Here is a 20,504-nt window from a genome sequence, read left to right as displayed (position 1 = left end):
CATGATTATTGTCTGATGAAGTCTTTTGTTTTTCTTCCTCCTCCCCAGCCGTACTTCGCCCTCCTGGCCGTTGCCAAGTGGATCCTGACCGAGCTAATTGTGTAAGACGTGTGGTTTTTGTGGTTCTCTGTATGAGTTACACCCCTGTGTGTTCACGTGTGTGTGTCTCGGTGTGTTCATGTGTATGCGTGTGGCTCTGTGTGTGAGTGTGTTGGATTGCAAAAATGAATGCATTGTAATTTGAGTTTTCTGGAGGAATCTGCTACTGGCTGAGGTTAACTAGGTGTGTGTGTGTCCGTACATGTGTGTGTGTCCGCATTTGTGAGCATGCGTTCGTGGTTGTGTTTGTATGCGTTTCTTTGCATGTTGCCTGATTACAAAAATGGATGGCATGTATTTGCATTTTAAATGTTATATGGAAATACATGCTGCTGGCTGAGGTTAGCAACGTGTGTATGTCTGTCTGTGGGTCTACGCGCGTGTGTGTGTGTGTGTGTGTGTGTGTGTGTGTGTGTGTGTGTGTGTGTGTGTGTGTGTGTGTGTGTGTGTGTGTGTGTGTGTGTGTGTGTGTGTGTGTGTGTGTGTGTGTGTGTGTCCGTCCTTCGCCGCGTGAGAGCACATGCGCGTGTGTATGATTGTGTACATTAGCTGTATGTTTGTTTATGCCTGCCCTCCTCATGAACGCTGCACTGATCATCCGTTCTCCTGCGCTGTAATGGCCTCCTGATGTTTCCTGCTGAGCGTGGTTATCCCATGATGCCCTGTTGTGGCCACCTAGCCTCCGTGGGTGGTCCCTGGTAGTCCTGGGTTAGCCAAATTACAGCCTGTGAGTGGGGGGGGGGGCAACCGTGATCGCTATGCTAATTTCGCTGCTTGTCACAGTGATAGCGGTTACAATTCGGGCCTCCAGTCTGTACCCGAGAGATAAAGGCACTTGGGGGTTTAAAGGTTTTTTGAAGTGTAATTATGCCAAGCTCACACTACAGGACTTTTAAATCGTCACAAAATCCCGTCCGAGGAGACCAGCTCACATCTAACGCCTGTCAAATGACAGCTTGTACAAAACTCGCTGCATAGTACACTACACATCACACACCAGCCAATTTACGTACGACAGAGATCTACCGGGGGTTCGCACGTCACTCGATTTGTACAGGACTAAAGAGAGTTTGAATCTTTGTGTACAGTTGTCAAGGCGGGAGTCAGAGTATGGCCATCAATTAATGGCAATGGCCTCCATCTTGTCAGTCTTCATTTTGATAGTTAGTTAATAGTCTTGAGTTCAATATCTAACTCAGTTTACTCTCCTAGGTGAATATCCTGTCCTTGCATATTCTATACAGTTCCTAGTAAATCCAATTACTTGTCAATAATGCACTGCATTCCCATTAATGAACATGTCGTGGGCTATTAAAAAAAATGGCACTGCTGTCCATGGACGACATGGTTCTGAAAGGCAACTGCGCTCTACTTATAAACACTGGCCAAATCCAATCAGACGCGACCGTCCCGAACATTTGATTCTGTATGTTCTGTTGGATTTGGTGTCCACTTTTTCAATTGCGACATTCTAGTAGAACAATGCAATCACGATCAATGCAATTCGGCTGGGACTCCCGACAAATATAAAATGATTAATTTTAAGGGATTTAGAAATGATCTTTGGCTCCCCTGACGAGGTCTAGACTGGTTAGCGACTGATATAATCCTGTATTTGACCACATCAGATCAGAGGACCTTGAAAGGGGAAATGGAAACAGGATTCTTTCAGACTTCTGACAGATTATACTAGGGCTGGAAAATAGTGGCTTTAATTGTCAGATGTATTATCGGGTCAAAAGTCCTGTCTTGTGAGCTTTGGCATTAAACTCAAATCATTTAGTTACATTCCTGTCAAGCACTAGCAGTACTGTAACATTGCATTTAATGTAAATGGTCACATTAAAGGGGCTGTGGGTTAGATGTGAGGAGTATTATTAGAGAGAACAAAGGAGAACAACAAAAAAAACCTGGGACCTTGAAGGCAACGGAACAGATTGGTCACAAGTGAGCGAGGAGCGGTCTAAAATCTAAAATGGCTGATACAGAAACTGGCGCAGTCCACTTGAATCTGAATCTCTCAGTGCAATTCACTCACTAACAAATTGCACTCTAACAAATATAACAGCTCTTAAACGTACCTAACACACTAGGTACCGACTATATATGTAGTAGTAGATACAGTATTTGCATTAAACACGCACGCAGTCAATGATGGTGGGTGGCCACTCTCCATGCGTTAGGGATGTTTGGTTACGGTTTTCTGTGTGTATGCTTTGGTTTGTCAGGTTTCTGGTGGAGTTCAACCTGTACAGCTGGTGGCACTCTGATCTCACTGTCAAAGGTAAGTAAACACTGCGTCTGATTTAAGGAATCCTGTTGGGAAAATGACCTAAGATAGCATAATTTTTTTAATCATACTAATCTAGACCACAGATGTTGATGATAAATTATCAAAAATAATTCATGTTGTGATTTATGTAAATGATTATATTATAAATGTTCCAAGGAGAAAAACCATTGAGCTGCATGAGCCACCCTCCCTGGTCCAGTCTATATTTCAGTCAATGTGAAAGATAATAATAAAATAAGCACGCTTTTCTCATAAATCTGCGGGAGCGATCCCTGTATTTTACTGCGAGACCACAGACTAATACAATGCGAAAGCCGATATCTGAGGTCCACCGATAATGCTCATCATAACTCTATGATCATGGTTAAAGAAAACAAGGAGAAAAGAAAATGTGGAGGAAGTTTTGGAAGGCCTAGCAGTATAGATGCACACACACGCACACACACACACACACACACACACACACACACACACACACACACACACACACACACACACACACACACACACACACACACACACAATGATGTACTGCACTCGTACCAGAACCTACACACACAGTTTTCTCTTTTGACCTCCTGTCCTCTTCCTCCTCCTCCTCCTACTACTCCATCTCCTTGTGAGTCAGTGTGACCGCTGGAAGTACAGAACAAACCAGAACAATCCAAAACCTAAACCCTCCAAATGGCAGCACATGTGATTACCTCGAGTGACCTCAACGTTCATTGGTAGTGGTAGCGGCAGTGGTGGCGTGAGTGTGTGTTTGTGTTTGCCTTCGTGTGCCAATCATTTTAAAGGCAATTGTGTGGGTGCGCACATTAAGTGTGAGTCCGTTCAGATTTGTGTAGTGTGGAGATGCGTTTGGATCTGATGGGTTTATGTTTTTTGTGGATGTGTGTCATATCGGTGGTGGGAAGCAATATCCGCCTTGAAACAGGAGAGAAAATAATTCACCATTCTCTCTTTCTCTCTCTCTCGCCCCCTCTCTCTCCCTCTTTTGGCGTCTGCCAAGACGCCTTTGCCTGGTGCTTTGATAGAGTGTTGAGTTTGTTTGGCCTATCTAACCATGGCCCTGCTGAGAGTTATCCTTTCATACTGAGGCCTTGGTGGTGCCAGTGATAATTCCAGCTGAAATTAATGAGAAAGTGTTTCATATGGAAGTGAGAGGGAGAGAGAAGAAGAGAGAAGTAGAGGGCTCAAGATGGAGAGATGGAGAGAAACAGAGTGATTGGAAAAGAGAGATCAACAGGTCTATGACATGTTTTCCCCCTGAACGAAGCATTGCGCGGCAGTGCCGTTGCACGTCGCGACAATTTCACAGCTGGCTAGCCCCAGGTCTTAAGCGGTATTTTCTATGTTTTTTTTTACAATGGAGACACAGCTTGTGACAAGCAGCCGAAACACCCAGACTCAGCAACCGTAACCCAATCTGCACACCAAACTCCGCTAATCCCAGCCATTTATTGAGCAGGCTAAATGTGTTAGACACTTACGCACGCACGCACACACACACACACACACACACACACACACACACACACACACACACACACACACACACACACACACACACACACACACACACACACACACACACACACACACACACACACACACAGTGAGACTGCTGAGAGAACCAGTAATTAAACTCTATTCAAATCAAACACGCAATGTTAGATCCAATATCTTCAAACATCAGCCTGTGTGTGTGTGTGTGTGTGTGTGTGTGTGTGTGTGTGTGTGTGTGTGTGTGTGTGTGTGTGTGTGTGTGTGTTAAGAGCCTGCTGTCTACAAACAAGCTTACACTACAGCACAACACAACAACGGTAGTTTTTGTTTATTATGCAAACAAGCCAGAGATCAGTCCATACATTTAGATAAGTACTGATACATGATGTGGGGGGGACGGGGTAGAGGGTGTATACTGGACTCGGGACAAATCTAGCGTGCAGTGCATTTCTGAGACTGTAGGTGGCAGGAGTGTTCAAGCAATGACCATGTGGTTGGCCTTGGTTTGCAGTGAAGTGAGATCCCCCACTTGCACAAGAAGCTGCTCTGGCAAAGAGGCCAATGCTACTCTCTCTCTCTCTCTCTCTCTCTCTGGTTCGACCTCGTGTTTTACTAGGATGTGGTGTGTGTCCGCTATTTGCACGATTTGTTTACGTCGCTTTGAAATATGTTAATAACATGCTGTGCCTTTGAACTGCATGTTTTTCATGGAGGCCTCAGCATCATCGTCCACTCCATCTCTCTCTGTTGATATGCCCTTCCAAGTACACTCTCTCCATCGCTCTCACTCTCTATCGCTCCATCTGTCTCTCTTTCATTCGATGCTCTGTCTTCCTCTTTCCCTCGCCTTCTCTCTCTCTCTTTTATTTCAGTTTGTTTGTCTGCATTCTGCTGAACTGCTTTCATTCTAAAACTGTGTTGAGGGAGAGACGTAGAGACTGAGAGAGTGTTAGAATATAACCCAGCTATTAGTTGGTCAGGTTGCTATTGATCTGTCAATGTGTCTATCTGGAATGTCATTTAAATACTTTGGTGGGGGGGGGGGGGGGATATGAGAGAAAGACAGAGAACGCTTGAGAGAGAGTGGGAGAGCCCCTGCTATATTGTCCGTCTCTCTTTTCCCCGGGAGAGGGCATGAGAGATGGACCCTCCCATTGTATTTGTGGGTCTCACGGTGTGTCTCTCCCCAGCCCAGAGGTCGGGGCGCCCCATGTATGTGCCGTGTGACACAGAGTACCCGGCCTTCGTCTCCGAGAGAACTATCAAGGAGAACACGGGCAACATCGACTGTGACGGCTGCCTCAAGTATGTTTCACACACACACACACACACACACACACTCGCACGCACACACACACACACACACACACACACACACACACACACACACACACACACACACACACACACACACACACACACACACTCGCATGCACATACACACACACACACACACACACACACACACACACACACACACACACACACACACACACACACACACACACTTGCACACACACACACACACACACACACGCAAACGCACACACACACACACACACTCGCACACACACGTACACACACACAGACGCACGCACGCCCACACATAAAATGACAAAATACATTTACAGAAAATTGCTTGTGTTTCATTGTGTCTTGTGTCTTGATAACGACATGCCCCGACCAAATCTACTACTAGATGTAAGAATGAGCTTGCTCTTGTGATCTGATTATGATCTTCAATTGTTCCTAAATCGTCTTTTGTGTGTAAGCAGATTTCTATACGGACCGTTTATCACAAATAACGCATTTAAAAATAAAAGACGGCACACACACAGACAAACCAACAGAGCCGTGAGGCGTCCCCCGTCCCCTGGTGGGGTGACGTAGCGGGCCTTTACAGGGGACAGCGAGAGGTGGAAAAATGGCTTCCTTTAAGGAATGGGAAAATGAGTGTGGTCCCCATTAACAATTTGGGCTTTTCTGTCAGGCAATTGCTGAGTGTTTGCTGGATCCCTGCGATGGGCCCTTCATTGCTCCCAGCTGGTGAACTGCTTGCGACGCTCCAGCTCGTGTGTGTGTGTGTGTGTGTGTGTGTGTGTGTGTGTGTGTGTGTGTGTGTGTGTGTGTGTGTGTGTGTGTGTGTGTGTGTGTGTGTGTGTGTGTGTGTCTCCTGCTGGCCCACAAGGTCAGTAGGGTAACCACTTGCCTAGGTGCAAGGAGTAAAACTTAGTTTGGGGGCCTCCCCCCGTTCCCGTCCCCCCCTTATTGTCAGGCTCTTTGACACACACATGCATAGACACACATCCACATGCAAAATCACAAACGCACAAACACACACACACATCTACATGCGACACACTCAGATTCTATACCTCGTACACTCACAGTTTCTCGCTCTCAATATCTCACACATACACACACCCACAGTCAAGCACACACACATTCAATATCGCGTACACACACTCACATGTACACAGTCCCTCATTCACATACACAAACACACACAGGTGTACACACACATGCATACACTTGCGATGCTTTAGGGCAGAAAGGTACGGTTTCTTTTTTAATGTATTTTAGCACTGGGGAAACCAAGGCCTTTTGAGCTCTGATCTGCATGTCAACTTGGGATAAATCATATTATTTCTAGCACAATGAGTTTGACAGAATGATATGGAGCTTTTTATTTCGGTTGCATGGAATTTTATAGCTTGTATTAGTAATAGTGGATATTGGCGATAAACATCTGTTTTATGTTATGGCCAGACTGAGGCCTTTTCCTCTTATTTTCATTGTGTGTGCGTGTGTGTGTGTGTGTGTGTGTGTGTGTGTGTGTGTGTGTGTGTGTGTGGTGTGTGTGTGTGTGTGTGTGTGTGTGTGTGTGTGTGTGTGTGTCTGTGTGTGTGTGTGTGTGTGTGTGTGTGTGTGTGTGTGTGTGTGTGTGTGTGTGTGTGTGTGTGTGTGTATGAGAGAGAGCGAGAGAGAGTGCTTTTGTGCTATACACTGTCGGAAATATATCCTAAGCTCTGGCCTGCTAAACCTCTCTGTACGGTTTATCCACAGTGTCTGCATATATGCGCCGGTATGTGGTATGCGGTAGGTGTGCGTGTGTGTGTGATCGTTCGAGTGTGTGCGTTTGTTCCTGTGTGTGTGTGTGTGTGTGTGTGTGTGTGTGTGTGTGTGTGTGTGTGTGTGTGTGTGTGTGTGTGTGTGTGTGTGTGTGTGAGTGTGTGTGTGTGAGTGTGTGTGTGTGTGTGTGAGAGAGAGAGAGTGATGGTGAAGGCGAGAGGGAGATTGTCTGTATTCATGCATACTGTCTATACCCATGAGGTCCAGGTCTGAAAGTAAAAATAGAGCAAACGGTACTACACTGAAGTAAAGAATTTCACGTCGGCCTGGTGTCTAAGTGGTCCTATTAACCGATTTAACCCCAATTACTGCGCTGATAGTTTCTTTGAAATGCATGGCTATGGTGCGATGTTTCACTAAACAAACAGATCCGGGCATCTGGAAATTCTCAACAAATGGCCCACACATATGTACGTACATAAATAAAAATGAAGCATGTATTCGTTATTGAAGGAAATATGGCTTTGAGGGTCACTATTTACTTTAATGCCAGTTCATAGATAAGGTATTCGTCATAATGTCATGATGATTCATGATGACATTATCACCAATAATAAGTGTAGATCTAAAATAATAACATGATCTTACAACGTAAAATAACCAAAGGGTCACCAAGGGATGTATCCACTACACACTTACCAATCAACTTGTCATAACAATGTCAAGAACGATAGAAATATACATCTCAAAGTCAGTTTATCAACTATGAAGTATTTTGTACCTCAAAGTATGAAACTGTTTCAAATGTCATAGTTTCAATCAGTCACTGTAATATGAGTGAACAGTAATTAGTCACTGGCTTTGGAGCCAGGATGGTAAAAATAATTCACACATTACATTTGTTTGAGGTTACACAAGGAAATCAATTTGCTTAATGCTTAATGCACACCTTGATGACATTATAGCAAAACTATATTGTTCTCTCGATTTTAATAGGAATTATATAATTATATATACTTTTAAACTTGCAACAATGATTGCAATTTTTTTTAGTTTATTTTTATAAGCATTATTATAATTGATAGGAATTTGCAGTTATAATGCATGTTTTATTTGTATTAATTTATTGAATGCTTTTTATGTTTAAATGCAATACACAATTAGTCAATATGAACAACCACTATTTTCAGTTCAACATAATAATAAATTATTCATGTTCTTCTCATTGCGGTAATTTTATAAATTGTAGTTGATTTCTACAATTGAGAATTTAATACTAGCAATCATAGACAAAATAGTTTTACATAAGCCCCGGCCCAAACATCTAATCCAGAGCCACTCTTAATGAATGAATAATAGTTCAAAGCTGTTTAGAATGTACACCTTATTGGTTGCAACAATAATAATGCAATTCATATGCATAAAATGTAGCTTTGAAGTTTCAACACATTCCATCTTAATATTAACATAATTCTACACACAGAATGGCAGCAGATCAATCGTATTGTAAGATTAAATGGTTTGGAATTGTCCAACAATATAAATGTCCCGAAATTTGTTCATCTGGAATTGTAACAGGAATATAGTCAAAGAAGTGAAGAAATGTAATAAATCTCCACAATTCATCACAAAACATATCAACAGTCGCGACTCCTTGCAATCATAGATATTCAGCAGATACAGTTCATCAAACAAATTGTTTGCAATCAGTTCAGTTAAATGCAGACCAGCAGGCAGCTGGTGTGCCTGCGAGAAATTGGTGTCCTAGTTTTCCTTTGTGACAGGCCAGCGCTGAAAGCCAGTCCTAATTTGATCTGAAACGTTCTGGGTTCTGACATGTGTTGGTCAGAAGACCAAACCTTCCAAACTGTAAACATGTTTAAAAACACTTTATCCCTTTTGAGTGCGTGTGTGCATATTTTGGTTTCTTGTGTGTGTGTGTGTGTGTGTGTGTGTGTGTGTGTGTGTGTGTGTGTGTGTGTGTGTGTGTGTGTGTCTGTGTGTGTGTGTGTGTGTGTGTGTGTGTGTGTGTGTGTGTGTGTCTGTGTGTATGGTGTGTGCGCACATGTATTTATGTATTTGTGTGCTTGTCTCTCTCTGTACTATACTATGTCTCTATGATGCTTGCATACATGCACATGTGTCTGTGTCTCTCTGAAATATGTGTGTGCGTGTGTGTGCCTCTCTGTACTGTGTGTGTGTGTGTGTGTGTGTGTGTGTGTGTGTGTGTGTGTGTGTGTGTGTGTGTGTGTGTGTGTGTGTGTGTGTGTGTGTGTGTGTGTGTGTGTGTGTGTGTGAGCTTCTCTTTGTACTGTGTGTGTCTGTGTGTATGTGTGTGTGCTTCTCAGTACTGTGTGTGTGTGTTCGTGTGCATCACTGTACTGTGTGTGTATGTGTGTGTTTCTGGGGGTGTGAGCTTCTCTCTGTACTGTGTGTGTGTGTGTCTGTGTCTGTGTGTGTATGTGTGTGCATCTCAGCACTGTGTGTGTGTGTGTGTGTGTGTGTGTGTGTGTGTGTGTGTGTGTGTGTGTGTGTGTGTGTGTGTGTGTGTGTGTGTGTGTGTGTGTGTGTGTGTGTGTGTGCATGTGTGTGTGTGTGTGTGCGTGTGAGCCACTCTCTGTACTGCGAGCGTGCACGCTGGGGCGCATGCCTTGCTATTTGTCTATGTGGTCCGCTTCCCAAGGCTAGCAGCTGGGCTGTCAGGATGTGTTTAAGTCTCTTCTCCAGGAACACTTGTTCTGGTTCTCATCAGGCTGCCTGGGCCCGCTCGGCACCACGCGAGGGAGACCCAGGGATTATCCAACATCAAGAACATTGAAGCGCGTCCTGATTGGCGCAGGCTCAACCTATTGGGCGCCTTTGTTACACTTTGGGCTTGGTTGGTCATGGTTAGCGTGTGGTTAGCACGCATTAGCACGGTGTGCGGTGCTAGCCAGCGGTCTCTGGAGCCGCGCCCTGATGGGATGATGTCACACACAGCGCTGTGCGAGTTGTATTCATTGAAATTGTTGGTATCTCATGCCTTTGCTCTTAAGGAATATGCTACACAAACGACAGGATATGACACATACTATGGGCGCTACATTACATGCATATCCCAAAAACACACACACACATGTACGCAAACACACAGACACAAACAAGCACTCTCGAACATTGTTGTTTGAAAAGGTGCTTTATAAATAATTGTTTTAACTTGTTTCATACATTTTGAACCTGTGAAACACAGATACCAATACAATATAAGTACAAGTCCACCCTTGTAACAACCTCCCAGGAACACATGTGAAGAACATGTGCAGAGTATATCCCTGCTGACGGACAGAACCTCTACTGTGGTACGAGTGCTGCTTTGACTGCGTGGCGGCGGGACGTCGGAGACGGCTGCGTGTGTGTGTGTGTGAGTGTGTGTTCTGTTCTCTCAGGCGTCGCCTCGGGGCCCCTTTGGGCCCCTGTGGGCCCCTGTGGGCCCCTGTCCTTCCATCAGTGGACAGGTCCGCTCTGACGCCGTCCGTGGCGCTTAATCCGCACACGGGTGCGCACCTGTGCATGGGTAGCTGCACGCCTCCACATGTGTGTCTGAAATGTGCCTCGCTGTCAGAGAGAGACCCTTAAATCACCGCCGCCACCGCTGGGCCGAGAGAGAGAGGGAGAGAGAGAGAGAGAGAGAGAGAAGAGAAGAGAGAGAGAGAGAGAGAGAGAGAGAGAGAGAGAGAGAGAGAGAGAGAGAGAGAGAGAGAGAGAGAGAGAGAGAGAGAGCGAGAGGAGAACCATGAGACGAGGGCAGAGAGAGAGAGAGAGAGAGAGAGAGAGAGAGAGGAGTGAGTGATATAGAGAACCATGAGACGAGGGCAGAGAGAGAGAGAGGGATCATCTTTACAGTCGCTCCTCTTCAGAAAGCGTACGCTGGGTCGTAAATCAGTCAGGCAGGGGGGCCGTGGGGGAGGAAGGGGGAGGGTGGGGGGTGAGGGAGGGGGTCAGGCCTGGGCTCTCAAGCCTGTAGAGCAGCAGCAGTCCAGGGGAAAGTCTGTGGAGCGCGAGCATTTGTATCTCTCTGGAGTGTTTTACATTCAGCAACACTTCATGCTTCGTTCTCTCCCTGGAAGCGCTGGAAAGATACTGGAATGATGGAAGAAAAACAAGAGCCAACGCAGACAAAATAATGGCCACACATGTAAATCCTGTGGTTGCCTGCTTGTGTGTGTGTGTGTGTGTGTGTGTGTGTGTGTGTGTGTGTGTGTGTGTGTGTGTGTGTGTGTGTGTGTGTGTGTGTGTGTGTGTGTGTGTGTGTGTGTGTGTGTGTGTGTGTGTGCGTTTCTCTGTGCATGTGTCTACGCGGGTGTCTTATGTGTGTGCCTGTGCGGGTGTGTTTATGCGTGCGTGTACGTCTGTGCTCACGGTTGTGTAAACGGGTGTGTCTGTGTCTCCTCTTTTGCCGGCGTGTTTATTGACAGCTGGTGATGGGTTGCGCAGAGCTGTGCCCTCTTCTTGACACGCATCCAGTGCAGTCTTTTAATGTCTCTCCCTGTAGTGGAGGAATGTGACTATTCATAAAACACATCCACTGACATCACCGACCCCCCCCCTCCAGTCTCTTCGTCTCCTCACTCTAGACACACCCTCCCCAGCTACGCACACACTAATATACTCCCCCTCTGTCCCCTACCACACACATACACACACACACATACACGACCGCACACATAGACTCCCCCTCTCCCCCCTACCACACACACACACAGACACACACAGACACAAATGATCCCTTCCCCACAAACACACACAGACACACACATAGACATTCACTCCCCCCTCTGTCCCCTCCCACACACACACACACACACACACACACACACACACACACACACACACACACACACACACACACACACACACACACACACACACACACACACACACACACACACACACACACACACACACACACACACACGCACACACACACACGCGCACACACACACACACACACACACACACACACACATACACCCAAAAAGGCACCGGACCAAAAACACGGCCATTCTCCTCACTGTGTGTTTTCGTCTGTGACTGGCAGGTCCTTTGTGGTGCAGCAGATCCCCAGCAGCAACCTCTTCATGGTGGTGGTGGACAACAAGTGTGACTGCAGCATGGTGGAGCAGATCACCATGGACCCCGTGGAGATCATCTATATCCTTCAGCGGGGGTTTGGGGGAGGGGAGGGGCGGGAGGGGGAAGAGTGTGGGAGGGCGTTGGGGGGTTTGGGAGTTGGGGGGTTGGGGGGGAGGTGTTAGTCAAGGGGAGGGGAAGGAGGGAGAGGAGAGGTCGGAGAAAACATAACCAGGAGGGCTTCTTGGTCTGGGATCCGGGCAGTCACCGGCAGAGAGCAGGTTCATTCTCGGGGAGTTAGCTTGCCCTCCACCCCTTTTGTTGGATGAAAGCCTTCGGTGAAAATGTATGGAGGGGACTAGATCTGAGGCCCATACTTTGAAAACAATGCTCTACCAGATGTGTGTGTGTGTGAGTGTGAGTGTGAGTGTGAGTGTGAGTGTGAGTGTGAGTGTGAGTGTGAGTGTGTGTTTGTGAGTGTGCGTGTGCATGTGAGTGTGAGTGTGAGTGTGTGTGTTTGTGCGTGTGCGTGTGAGTGTGTGTGCGTGCCTGCCTGCGGGTGTGCATGTGTGTGTGTGTGTGTGTGTGTTTGTGGGTCTCAGAGAAGGACAGACAGACGGTTTGTTTCACAACAGCCTTAAGTTAGGAGGGACCCATGATCAATAGCAGACCCGGTACCGAGGGGAGCAGGGCTGTAGAAACGTCTCCAGTCACCACGGGTCTGGAACCCAGAGCCGGAGCACTCCTAATTCCTCTGAGATCACGCTCCAACGGCCTCGCTGTTTATAGACGCCGACCAACTGTTTGTGAAGTGCCCCGACTGTAGAATTAAGTCTGCTCTCTGGGGTTGCCATGGTGCCCAATAAAATACATTCTAACATGGCTTAGCGCGGGGCTTTATTTCGGCCCTCACCGTGTGCTGAGCACAGAAATATCCCTTCCTCGAAATGAGGGGACATTCTTCTGCGGTTGCGCTGAAAAACACGCACTCCTTTCCATGATAAACACGGCAGAGTAAACCTCCGCCGGGGTAAAGGGTTTGTGCTCTGAGGTGGGGGGCCGGGGGGGACGCTGTCTCCGTTCGGACCCTTGACTTCGACTGCACATAATGAATCTCTCAAGTGCGAGAGGCTCAAGTTCCAGAAGGACAGAAGGCGCCCGGATACCTGTCACCCGTTCCACCCGGAGGTGACCGCCACCACACACACACACACACACGCACGCACACACGCGCACACACATACACACATGCGCACACACACACACTCCTTACCTCAGGAGAACATTGTGTGATACTATGTTTGTTTATTCTCTCAAACTCCTTATTATTCACCGTATATGGATCCCACTCACTTTTTTCCTGTGTGTGTGTGTGTGTGTGTGTGTGTGTGTGTGTGTGTGTGTGTGTGTGTGTGTGTGTGTGTGTGTGTGCGTGTGTGCGTGTGTGTGTGTGTGTGTGTGTGCGTCTGCAGGAGAACTCCATGGAGTGCGGGGGCGCCTGGGGTCTCACCCCGTCGCTCGCGGCAACGCTGCTCTGCCTCCTCCTGCCTCTGTTCCCTAGGTGACCGGGGATGAGCACGGCCACCACCCACACCAGCCCCACTCCCATCCGGAGCGTGACTTGGATCGACCTGGCTCCGCATGCAAAAAAGCACCTGACGTTCCCCCCCTCCCCCCCCCCCCCCCGCCCCCGTCCCCCCACACACCACCACCTCCACCAAGGCCCCCCCCCCCCCCCCTTTCTAAATGTGTGTCCCGTTTCTGCGTATCTCCCAAGCCCCCTCAGCCCTGAGGCATCGGGTAAGGCTAGGCACTTCTCCCCAAGGGGGCTTCCCCCCTTCTCCATAGGTTTAGCTCTATGACATCTGTGTGGTGAGTCATCATCAATATGGTGCTTTTGCAATAATGAAGTAATGTTACTTTTTTGCCATGATTTGTTCATTGTTTACTTGTCCTTCTTTTTGTGTGGGGGGGTTGGGGGCGCATGGATGGGATTTCCGGACATGTTGTTTTTGTTCATGCTAGCAGTACACTTACTAAGGTGCTCCCACGTGTTCCTTCCCCATGTCAGGTAGGAAGCTAGGGGCCAACGGTTGAGCTTTGAACCCTGCTTGAACCCCTAAACCAGGGGGGGGGGGGGGGGGAGGGGTTGGGGTGGGGGGGTCATTGCCCAACACAGAGAGAAGGATCACACACATCACAACCCCTTACCAAGCGCCGTCTACCTCTGACGGAGAAAATTATTCTGAAGATTTAAAAATGATATGGCAGATGAAGACGAATACATGTGAATTGGGGGTTATAATGATTATGTTTGTTGACCGATCATCTGTTTGTTCGGTCTTGTTCGGGGGGGGGGAGGGGCGGGGTGGATATACATGACAATGAATAAGAAAAAAAAAGATGTGTATATAGAAATAAAGTTTTATTTATGATTTGCAAGTGATACCCATAAACTGTGACTTTGAGACGTAGAGTCCTCCGACGTTGAGTGGTTGTTGATATTTGAGCTTTGCCTTATTGGAAGACATTGGTCCTGTTTGTGTACTTTTTTGGAATAAAACAATGTTTAAGAAATAGACCCGAGTCATGGTCCGTGGCGTTGACAGAAAGTGAAACTAGAGGCAGCGGAACATCTAAATTTAGCGTCAGATCGCATCCCTACGGGCCGGCCTGCCGCTGGCGGCGCTACACACTGATTAATCGAGGTGGTCTCGGTGGATGTCCTGTGGATAGGACTTGGCTGGCCCTTGCATTTCGCACAAAATGAAGATGTAGAAGGCCTTCCTTAATTCCCGCGAAATGGTGGGTGGACACAAGTGTGTGTTTGCATGGAGGTTTGCATGTTTGTGTTTCCACATGTCTGTGTGTATCGTTTCCCCTCTTCTGTCACTCATGCAACTCTCTTCGCCAAGAGCCCATCGCCCTAGCCCCACCCACACACACACAGACACACACACACACACACACACACACACACACACACACACACACACACACACACACACACACACACACACACACACACAAAGAAAGACAATGTGAACCATGACAGCCAAAATTCGAAGGCCAACCACAACAAGCATCTGTATTTATTTAAGAAATCCATATAAACAAAACCTTCAGCTTGGTCTTGACAAACACACAAAAACCTTGCTGCTATACACACGCACAACATATTCATCCACACACACACACACACACACACACACACAGACACACACAGACACACTGAGGAGCAGTGTCCCGATGCCCTGTCTCCAAGGCCAAACTCCTGTCCTCCCTTCTGGGTGTGCGTGCAGCGGGCTCGTGAAGGATGGTAAACAGTGAGGAAGAGAAGAATGATCCAGAGATCTTGTCTTTCGCTGCTCGCTCCGCCGTGCTCCCAGAACGATCCAACAGGGCACCTTGTGATCCACAACGAAAAGAGGTCACGGCGTTTTCCATCCAGTGTTTCGGTTCCCGCTTTGCGTTGTGTTGCGTTGGCCGGTGTCGTGCCGTCTCGGCTCTGCTGCTCTCGTTTCACTTTAAACCCGAGGACGGGTTTCGCTCTCACGGTTCAGTTTGATCTGTTTTCCGCCCGGCACTGTTCTTCATTTCTCGCTTTGGTTCAAAGAGTGGCTGGCTGCTCTGCGTGTGTCATTTATCATGTGTAAATGGAGTTAGAGTTGTTTTGTATCAACACAAGGCCCATCCGGTCTCCAAGCCCTGTTTGGCACATGACAGATGGAGAGAGCAAGGAGAGTGTTTAATAAGAGACCAAGAGGTAAACATTAAAGGAGAAGAACAAAATGTGTGTCTTTTTTTTTCAACGGGGGTGGTTGTGAGGCCAGCGACGCTGCTCCCATTCACAAGATCTGCTCTGGATTCTTCGTGTTTATAGAATTCCTCTTTCAACTCACCGGGGTGAACGGCATCGAGTTGGCCTATACACAGGTGCTCTAGACATGCACGGATATTGCAAACTCCTGCTCACCTTCTCTATTGATTTTTGCAACTTTAATATTGCCTACGAATGGGGGCCATGATCTTGGATTAATAAATGTTAACCTTACCAAGTGAACAGGAACACACATTCAATTGGTATTGGATACTATGAATGACCTTTGGCCCATGAAATAAATATCCGTTACTCTTCGAGAGATGGACTAACATTATGACTGTCCTCTGTCCGGCATTCAACTGAACATCCATAAGGTGAATCTTTCATGCACATAATCAAGTATTGTTCTCTGGATGTGTGGCCGTTCGCATTCCGTCCCATGGATCCCTTGAGTCCAACTGTTGGTGTCATGGAGGAAGCCCCCTGACAGAGAGAGAGAGGAGAGAGAGAGGGAGAGAGAGAGAGAGTCCCTGACCACCGGGAGAGCCCACGGGTCCAGACCGTCCATCCATCAGAACCCCAGCCTCGTGCTCCTTCTCTGGGAACATCCCTTCGTAAATACAACTCCAAACAAGTCACACGTTTAATTAGAGACAAGACTTATTCAGTGTTATCTCCTGAATGCGGGGTTGCACATGCCTTCACACAGTACAGAGGCAGAGCTGGGGGGCGTGGCGCTGGGAGGGGCCTTGTGGTGTTACCTCCGATGGAGTGGATCACATGGGGCGGTTTGGGCTCTGAGGACCGCAGATATGTTTGAGTTGAAATGATTCTGAACAGCTGAGCCGCACAAGGGCCACACACAGAGCCGGCGACCACAACACGCCACAGCTAAGGGATCAGTCTGGGGAAAAAGACGCACACACACCTACACGCACACACACACACACACACACACACACACACACACACACACACACACACACACACACACACACACACACACACACACACACACACACACACATGAACACACACAGGAGAAGCTGCTGATTTTCTCAAGGAATGTATTCTAAGCTCCCTCTCACTGTGTTTTCATGTATGTTAGTCTTGTGTATTCGTGCTCGGGTGTGTTTGGGTGTTTTTTTGTGTCTTGTGAAAAGAACAGGATGGAATGTAAAGTACTAATGAATACATTTTTGATGAGGCATGAGAAAGTGAACGTCGCTGGCCAAAGATGTCTTTTGTGCTTCTCGTCGTCAGTGTTACTTTTTCTATACATTGTGTTATCGTTTTGTTGGTCTCTCAATGTGTGTCCCTATCTCGTCCATTGTAGTCCGAGCTAGGAGAGAACCTTCCATGGAGCGGACCGTAGACTGCCAGCATGGCAGAAGTTATGCATTGTACAGCTAGGTAGATGCAAATAATTCCAGAGAATGTGCATTTGTGTTGCAACTCTCACTCTCTGACTTCTGACTCACTTTCTCTCTCACATTCACGCCTGTCTCTCTGTCTCTCAACCCCTCTCTTGCTATCTCTCTCTCTCTCTCTCTCTCTCTCTCTCTCTCTCTCTCTCTCTCTCTCTCTCTCTCTCTCTCTCTCTCTCTCTCTCTCTCTCTCTCTCTCTCTCTCTCTCTCTCTCTCTCGCACACACACACACACACATACACACATACAGAGTACATCTAAGAGGAAAATTGAACTAAACCCCAAAGACAAATTTGCTCCTGCTGGCGCCAAGAGACACACTGCTGCCAAGGTTGAGAGGTGCCAGCTGAAAACACACAAATACACACACACACACATGCGCGCGCGCGCGCACGAGCACACACACACACACGCGCGCGCGCGAGCACACACACACACACACACACACACACACACACACACACACACACACACACACACACACACACACAACCATGCATAGGTAGAAGGCCTTGAGTACTTTTAGACCCCTTGCTGAGTCTGAGGACCTGACAACCAGCTGTACCAATAGTGTATGCATGTGCGTGTGAGTGCATGTGTGCAAGTTTATTTAAATGTATGTGTGTCTGCAAGTGTGTGTGTGTGTGTTTGTGTGTGTGTGTGTGTGTGTGTGTGTGTGTGTGTGTGTGTGTGTGTGTGTGTGTGTGTGTGTGTGTGTGTGTGTGTGTGTGTGTGTGTGTGTGTGTGTGTGTGTGTGTGTGTGTGTGTGCGTGTGTGTGGTGTGTGTGTGAGAGAGTGCGTTCACACACTTGATCTTGCACATAAAACTGGGAAAGGGGGTAATAAAATGGATGTGTTAAAGTGTATAAACTATCACTCCAGGACATATAACTCAAATGTGTGCTCAGTATGTATACTTTTTGTCAGGGCACACATAATTCTTCAACGCATCCTTAGTCAGCCCTGTCTTAAGACACACAGCTTAGATGCATACTGTACAATTAGACCGTAACAAACAATTGGCATAAACAGCATTCCTCCCTCTTGGTGTAAACAAACACGTTGTTTTGCCAACCTATCAGGGATCCAGAAGACTCCAAAACCAAAAATGGCTCACACAGGGCAAAGTATGCGTGGCCTGGAGGACCCTGCCGATTGGCTGACTCAAACAGGAAGTGGCTAAATGGAGCCCCGCTGCCTTGCGTCTGCCACTCAAACACACCCAGGGTGTTTTCAGTGGAGGCAGAGTGGGACAGAATGGTCTTTATTTAATTACTTTCTTTCTTGCTTTTTTTCACCTAGAGCTTAACAACTCTCATCCGACGGAGGGGGGGGGGGCGGTAGGAAGTGAGGCTGGGGGTAGATCGGGGGGGAAGGGGGGGGTTTAAGGCTGGGGGGGATGGAAAAAGGAGCACTGGGGATTGCCAGATTAGAGGTCAGGCGAGCGATGGTGGGTGGGAGGGGGTTGGGGGAGGGAGGGAGGGAGGAGTAGGGGGGAGGGCTGATTGCAATCGGAGTAGGTGGTCCTTACAACCCTATAGCCCAAGCAAGCGACACCATTGGCTCGCGGCCTCCATCGGCGTGTCCGGGGGTCTCTGAGCTGGATTGGAGGAGACCGCTCCAGAGTATCATGGCTGCTTTAAGAGTTCTCTTGGATCATGGTTCATTAGTATCAGCATGTTTGTGTTGGACGGCGGGCCAATCAAAAGGCCCGCTGGCTCCCTCCCCGTCGTCCTGCGCTGATGAGGGCTCCATGTTGATGGGGTAATTGATGATGTCACGTTTCTGCAATGTCGCGTCTCTCGACACGGGGGGGTGCCATTAACACACACCCTCGCACTGTGTGTATGTTTGTATGTGTGTGTGTGTGTGTGTGTGTGTGTCTGTCTGTTTTTGTGTGTGTGTGCACGCGTGTGTGTGTGTGTGTGTGTTTGTGTGTGTGGTACATGCATTGTTTTTTCTCGGTCTCCCATCTGCCATATCTAATTAGCTTGCATAATACCCTGGGCAGTGGAGCTGTTGAACTCACTAACGTGGACAGGCCATAATCGGAGGTGTGATTAGCATAACGTCCTCTGTGTTTTGTGCGGTTGTGTGTTCATGTGCGTGCCCCGACTGTGCAAATGCATTTCCCCATAAACGTCCATATCTTTATCTCAGTGGATGATAAGTGCAACCGACTGCTGTGTTGTGCGTAGGACTCTTGGACATCAGCACCTTTATGTTGCATGGCCAAGCGGTAAGAGACTAAGGCAGTGGGGTGCTAAGGTTACCACCGCAGGCCCGGACATAAAAAGCACTGCTCCGGTGTGACATTTGCATGCCCTGTGTGTCTGCCCCTCTCACCTCCCTCACCCCCCTCTCTCCCTTCTCTCACCTCTCTCTCTCCGTCTCTCTCCTCTCTCTCATGCCTCTCTCACCCCTCTCTCTCCCTTCTCTCACCTCTCTCTCTGTCCCTCTCCTCTCTCTCATGCCTCTCTCACCCCTCTCTCTCCCTTCTCTCACCTCTCTCTCTGTCCCTCTCCTCTCTCTCATGCCTCCCTCACCCCTCTTTCTCCCTTCTCTCACCTCTCTCTCTCTGTCCCTCTCCTCTCTCTCATGCCTCCCTCACCCCTCTCTCTCCCTTCTCTCACCTCTCTGTCTCTGTCTCTGTCCTCTCTCTCATGCCTCCCTCCCCCCTCTCTTGCCCTTCTTTCACCTTTCACCTCTCTGTCTCTCCCCTCTCTCTCAGGCCCTGTTTCACCCTTCTCTCACCCTTCTCTCACCTCTCTCTCCCTCTCACCCCTCTGTCACCCTTATGTGATGTCATTGCCCTCCCAACAAAAACAAACATGTAAAACCACCGCCATGTTGTCTTCTGGTACTTTTATTCATTCTAACCACCAGTGCCTTATTCTCTGTGTGTGTGTGTGTGTGTGTGTGTGTGTGTGTGTGTGTGTGTGTGTGTGTGTGTGTGTGTGTGTGTGTGTGTGTGTGTGTGTGTGTGTGTGTGTGTGTGTGTGTGTGTGTGTGTGTGTGTGTGTGTGTGTGTGCGTGTGTGCGTGCGTGTGCGTGGATGTGTGTGTGTGTGTGTATGTTAGTTTTTATGTGTTCATGCGTGTGTGCATGTAATGCTGCATATGTGTGGGTCCTTCAATGCAAGTTGTTTGTGGTCCACTTGCATGCACCTCG

The 20,504-nt window shown here is 47.8% G+C and overlaps 1 protein-coding gene across 1 annotated transcript in view; it reads left to right on the top strand.

Moving 5' to 3' along the window:
* LOC130370457 (voltage-dependent calcium channel subunit alpha-2/delta-3-like) overlaps positions 1-13,708 on the top strand; it is a 135,901-nt gene extending 122,193 nt beyond the window's left edge. The window contains exons 30-35 of the mRNA XM_056576394.1: positions 49-101; positions 2,328-2,383; positions 5,092-5,206; positions 12,051-12,163; positions 13,188-13,270; positions 13,555-13,708. Coding sequence (XP_056432369.1) covers positions 49-101; positions 2,328-2,383; positions 5,092-5,206; positions 12,051-12,163; positions 13,188-13,270; positions 13,555-13,647 — 513 coding nt within the window. The 3' untranslated portion in view covers positions 13,648-13,708. The remainder of the gene's footprint in view (positions 1-48; positions 102-2,327; positions 2,384-5,091; positions 5,207-12,050; positions 12,164-13,187; positions 13,271-13,554) is intronic.
* The last annotated feature ends 6,796 nt before the right edge of the window (positions 13,709-20,504 follow it).

Source organism: Gadus chalcogrammus, chromosome 1 (genome assembly GCF_026213295.1).
Source record: "Gadus chalcogrammus isolate NIFS_2021 chromosome 1, NIFS_Gcha_1.0, whole genome shotgun sequence".
Taxonomy (NCBI): Eukaryota; Metazoa; Chordata; class Actinopteri; order Gadiformes; family Gadidae; genus Gadus; species Gadus chalcogrammus.
This window is presented reverse-complemented; position numbering and strand designations above follow the sequence as displayed.